General features: G+C 32.5%; 1 protein-coding gene across 3 annotated transcripts; it reads right to left on the reverse strand.

Annotated features, from left to right (window-relative positions):
* Positions 1–336: 336 nt before the first annotated feature.
* On the reverse strand, positions 337–3,741 carry LOC111902466 (serine/threonine-protein phosphatase 5). Of its 3 annotated transcripts, none has more exons than XM_023898288.3 (13): positions 3,581–3,741; positions 3,388–3,482; positions 3,087–3,239; positions 2,917–2,988; positions 2,650–2,800; positions 2,372–2,480; positions 2,183–2,300; positions 1,856–2,003; positions 1,526–1,774; positions 1,241–1,366; positions 1,044–1,144; positions 871–945; positions 337–757 (listed from the first exon to the last, which is right to left on the reverse strand). In XM_023898288.3, exons 1-13 carry the CDS (start codon positions 3,657–3,659, stop codon positions 698–700), a joined length of 1,536 nt encoding a protein of 511 aa, XP_023754056.1. In that variant the 5' UTR covers positions 3,660–3,741; the 3' UTR covers positions 337–697. The 3 variants fall into 3 exon arrangements, with proteins under 3 accessions (XP_023754056.1, XP_042753582.1, XP_023754057.1); XM_042897648.2 differs by having other exon boundaries at positions 3,087–3,256; positions 3,581–3,720; XM_023898289.3 differs by lacking the exon at positions 3,388–3,482 and having other exon boundaries at positions 3,087–3,256.
* Between the last annotated feature and the right edge of the window lie 1,978 nt (positions 3,742–5,719).

The following is a 5,719-nucleotide window of genomic DNA, read 5'->3' on the forward strand; positions in this document are numbered from 1 at the left end:
CGGCAACACAAGTACAAGGTTTAATCACATGTAATTAGTACATAATAATAATAATAATAATAATAATTCATATTTTATACAGAAGATATTATATCGATATTAACGTTAACTTATACAGCATTAAAAATTAGCATTTTTAATATATTCGATAAAAATAACATTCCAAAATGGATGATCAACATCCGTTCTCGCACTTTCAATTTCATAATTATTCTCGTTGTGTTTTTGAAAAGAAAAAAAATTGGTTGCAATCACGCCATGACAAGTTTCAACTTTTGTTGATATTCTATAGAAAAGCTGATTTTTAAAAGTTCAATATTCACCTTATAAGAAATCTAAATCTTCCAATATGTTGACTTTTCATTTCCTTACTACATATGCCATCTTACAACATTCTAATTTGGACAATCTTCTTGTTCAAATGGAATCTACACGCTAGATCCCACTTTTCTCTATTCAGACATGTACTTTGGATTTCCCTTATCGCCGCAGAAAATCACTTATATTACTCAGCTCTAAATGTATTAATTCTTTTTTCTATTGCAAATCGACTTTGCAAGAAAAAATAAATAAATAAATAAAGCTACATCAAAATTTGATATAAACTTGTCAAGAAAAAGAACTATGAGGTTCCACATACTTATGTGCATTTATAGATGTGAGAAACCACCTACTCCGTGTCTCAAAAAAGATAACACTAAGAGAACATGCGTAGAAAGTTGCTTGCATAGGCCATTGGCTTCACATCCGGATGTGTCTGCAATTTTCATAAATTTACAGTATAAATCACTGACACTGACACTGACACTGACAGTGACAATGACAGTGTGACAGTAAAAAAAGCATATAAAAACGGTAAGAGATACTAACCACAGCTGAAAATGTTACAATCTTTGGCTCCATAACAGGAGCTTCAAAACGAATGAAAGCACCTTTGTTGCCCATCTACACAAATGTTAAAAATAAAAATACAAAATCATAAACAACTGTCGATTTATTTTGGGTTATATAATTAATTAATTAATTAATTACCATTAAATTACCTGGTCACAGTAATTCGGAGCAGAAAAAACAGTGATGAGTTTCCCATCATGTTCGATTTCATAACCATCATCTTTCACCTCATGAGACCTCACAATTAAATCTTTAAAATAAACAAAAACTCAATGGTTAAAATTTGAAACTTTAATAATTAAAAAAAAAAAAAAAAAAAAAAAATCCATTATGATTAATTAATTACCAAGATTATTATCCTTCAAGAATCTTTTTGTCACATCTCCACCAAAAGAAAGACCTACACCACGTTTGCTAGGTCCTCTTCCAGGATCAGATTGTGGATCACTCCATAGTAGTTCACACATTAACCCTGATAATAAACATCAGATTTATAATAGCAATCTACTTTCTATCATTTGACTATAATAGCATCCTACTTTCATTTCTTCTTATTATAAAATAATTTTAAAAAAAAATACAATGCTATAATTACTCAAACTACAATGCATAAATTATTTCTTGTATTTACCTTCTTCAGGGGGCTCACAAAACCGATTGATTGCTTTGATTTGAGAGAGTTTGACCCCATCAGTGCTAAAAAGTCCTCCATGAACAACAAATATTTTGTTATTTATAACATGAGCTAATGGTAAATAGCAAAAAACTTGAGCAAAAAGTTCCACAAATTTATCAGTCAACTTTGATTTGACCTCCCCCTCAAACCCATAAATCTTGTTCATGCTCTTGCTTTCGTGATTTCCACGGGAAAGATATATGGCTGAAAACATTTAAAATAAATAAATAAATAAATGATTATAGTGTTTAATAGCAATAAAGATACATGATCAAAATCAATTACCTGATTGAGACATACACTTGAATGCAAAAAGTGTAAGAATAACCTCAACAGAGAAAGACCCTCGATCAACAAAATCACCATTAAACAAATATGGATTTTCATCGGAGGGAAGACCATTGAGCTCAAAGATGTTTAGCAAATCAAAAAACTGCATTTAATGAAGGTGGGCCCCATCCCCATCAGAAAAGAAAAAGAAAAATCAAACTGTTAAAGAAAATGGAGTGTTTCTTTCTGACTTGATACATAAAGAACAACTTAATAGGGAAAGCCAGGGATGTAAGATTGTAAGTCCTTTCATTTTACAAATTTGCCCTTGTTTATATTTACCTGACCATGTATATCACCACAAACTGTGAAGTGCTTTCCATCTGGAACTTTTACATCAACAAGAGAAGGCAAAGCCATTAGAATTTCCCTTGTTTGCATGACAATCTGAAAAGCATACCTAAAACAACAACATTAAGATATTGAATTGATAGTAATAAAAAATTAAATATTTTGATAAGAAGTATATACCTTTTATGTAAGGATTTCTGATTCTTGAATTCATGCATCATTTTCTTGATGAATTCTAGAGTTACTACATCTCCCTCTATTCTTGCACCACCATATTGTGGCTCCACATCTTGAGTTTAAACAACAAAATCATAAAGAGAAAGTCTTCATGTAAAGTTGATTGTAAGACTTTTATTTGAATTTGGAAAAAAATACAATGATTTTAATGCTGCTGAAAAAAACAGAGGGAACTTAAAACAACTAAATGAGTCACAAAAAGATCATTGAAATAATGATACCTATAGTACGAAAATCGATAGATTCAGCTACTGAATGTTGTTCAGAACTAGGTGTAGCAATTGCTTCTTCAAACTTGAGCTTCATAACAGCTTTTTCACATTCCTTCAGTTTCTTAGAAGCATCAGGATCATTCGGACATATTCTTTTCACCTAATTCCATATAAATGTAAAGCAAACCATCAGTGTCAATGATCAAGTGAGAATAATTTAACAATTAACACTCTTAACGAAATGATTAAATCATGGAAATCAATACAATTACAAACCTGTTGAAAATCCTTGAGTGCTTCTTTAAACTTTCCCATTGCAAGATATGCAGCACCACGACGATAATAACCCTAAATTTTTATGCACATTTCATCAAGAAAAAGCAATATATTCATAACGTAGAATTCTAAGAAAGGAAGAATCAAGATAATTAAGTTGAAGAACATGCCTTTGAGTACTTGGGATCAATCTCAACAGCCTTAGATGCATCGTGTATTGCACTACCATATTCCTCCAACTTGGTATGAGCTAGGGCTCGATTCGCCAGATACACAGCATTTTCACTATTTAGTTCGATTGCTTGTGTATATAAATCAATTGCCTGAGAATATTTATGAGCTGACAAACCAATCTTTCATGAATCAGAAAATTTACAGGGAAAAACAAAACCATCAAGGTATTACAACCTAACAAACGGACTGATACTAATCGAAGTAACCATTGGTAACGAAACAGACTTCAGAATTTACCAATTTGACGTTCCTAATGGTCAATATGTGCAAACAGTCTTTAAAAGTTTCGCTGAACCATAATAGGGATCTTTTTGGGACGAAGGGATAGATAACTACGATTACACATATTTGAATAAGCATATTACTGGCGTTTAGTACAATAGAGAGTGGGTTATTTGAAGGAACAAAGGTGTAAGAACGTAAAGAATACCTTTGAAAGCTTCATTCGCTTGGAGTTTAATTTGTTCTGCCTTCGAGACGTCTGAATTTTCAGCAGCCATGGATGGCATAATCGAACAGAGAACAAGCTCTCTAAGAACTGTTCGCTTTTTGCGTAGCACGGAGATTGAGATGCATTTGCAGCTTCACCCCAACACTGTTTTGGAGGTTAGAAAAGAAAATATTATTTTTAATAATAACAATAGTAATAATAATAATATAATAATAATAAATTACTGAAATCGTTGACGGGGTTTGGTCAAAATAACTCAAACCGTTTGGTTCTTAACTTTTATTTTGTATTCGGATAGTCTCTATATTATGTTTTTATTGCGGTGTTGGTCCCTACTATGTCTAAAAAGACTAAATTGTCCTTATTAATTATTTTTATTTATGGTTTATTTATTTATTTTTAAATAAAACTATTTATAAAATAAAAAAAATAATATGTATATCCCAATCTCTTCACCTTTATATCCCTCGGTCGGTTTTAGAGAAATGAACACCCAACCTCTACTGCCATTGCTTTAATACTGCCACTGCTTTAACGTCAGATCCGCTCACCACCGCCTGTAACCAAGTGCCTCTTCTGTTGAAATCCACCCTACCCTTTATCTTTTAATCCTTGAGTTCTACATCCCCTTCATCTTGTCTTTAAAGCCACTACCTCCCACCGCCTCTACCCCTCTCATTGGTAGAATCTACCTCTCTCAGTCCTTCCTCGCCCCTAACCCAGATGCAATTTGGTTTCATCTCGGTGCACTGCATCTACTCCCTCATCACCGTCTCCATTTTTTTGGTTTTAAAGGTCAATTGAAATTATTATTTTCTTCCTTCTTCACCTGGTCAATTAAAACCACATGCAATCTCTAATTTAGGGTTTGTGTTTTTTTTTTTTCTAATTATAGCTGAGCAATCTAATTTTGGGATTTTGGATTCGAACAATCTGATTTTGCCCCAATTCTAATTAGATTTAGGGTTTGTGTTTTTTCTAGATTGTTTTCATACATGTTTTGTGTTTTTTATGGATTGTTTGCATCAAAGTTAGGGTTTAAGCATCTACAATTGGTTTGTTTTAATTTGGTTGGTTAATGGTAGTTGATAGTTGTGGTGTTTGGTGGTGGTAGTTACCGATTCTTTTAATCGTGGTGGTTGTAGTGGGGTTTTTAGGTTACAATAGCATTATACTTGCGGAATTTCACATAACACTTATGAGTACATGCAACCTAAAAATTTCTATGGCTTTCACTATTAATAACAACATACTTTATGAAACAAAACTAAAACCCTAATAGTAATCGAAAATCATAAATAAAAAACAATATATTTTGTTAAATCGAATTAAGCTAATTAATCTCTTTGAAGTCTCCTTGGAAAACTAGCTCCAATTGTGTGGTAGGCTCTAATATGTCATGCCTAAAAACCCAGGAAACGTTAGGATAGAATATAGGAGAGATGGGAAGAGAAATTTTGATTTCTATATGGGAGGAGGTAGGATCATATTTCCCAAGGACTTAGGGTCTTTTATATAGCTGCCAAATAATCTCAGAAACCCTATATATTTTAATCCGATGTATATCTAGTTTCCTTATCTGATTTCGAGGCTTCCAGAATCCTTATAGAAGAGCCCTAGAACCGACCACCTATAGAAGGTTACGGAATTCCTCCTTTATTCAACTACTGGAAAATTGTAGTCCAGTCCCTGTACCTCTAATTAATTATATTTAACCCAGAATTAATTCCAAATTAATATTGATTAATTCTTAATTAACTATTATTATTTCTAAGTAATATATTGATTATATAATACATCAATAAATCATTTATCGCTATCTTATAATCAATCCAAGCTATTACATGGTTATAATGAAACATCCCCAAATTTTCATAAATTTTGAACTTTTCAAAACAACACGAGGATGTGTACGGTCACGTCTTCACCTTGCCACGATCCACTGAAGTACCTAAAACCTTAAACCAAAACTGTAAGCACGAAGCTTAGTGAGTTTGAGTTCCCCCAAAATACCAACACCCAAACAGATAACATATACAAATAACAACATGTATTTGGTCCACAACTAAAAGACTAAATTACCCCTTGAGCCCACAGTATGAGTATGGCTTGCCTATC

Source organism: Lactuca sativa, chromosome 8 (genome assembly GCF_002870075.4).
Source record: "Lactuca sativa cultivar Salinas chromosome 8, Lsat_Salinas_v11, whole genome shotgun sequence".
In the NCBI taxonomy this organism is placed as follows: Eukaryota; Viridiplantae; Streptophyta; class Magnoliopsida; order Asterales; family Asteraceae; genus Lactuca; species Lactuca sativa.

Coding starts and splice junctions, on each gene's coding strand:
- LOC111902466 (XM_023898288.3), bottom strand. CDS start 3,659: ATGCCATCCATGGCTGCTGAAAATTCAGACGTCTCGAAGGCAGAACAA. Junction 3,483..3,580: donor AGCGAATGAAGCTTTCAAAG/GTATTCTTTACG, acceptor GTGTAATCGTAG/TTATCTATCCCTTCGTCCCA. Junction 1,775..1,855: donor CAAGTGTATGTCTCAATCAG/GTAATTGATTTT, acceptor AAATGTTTTCAG/CCATATATCTTTCCCGTGGA.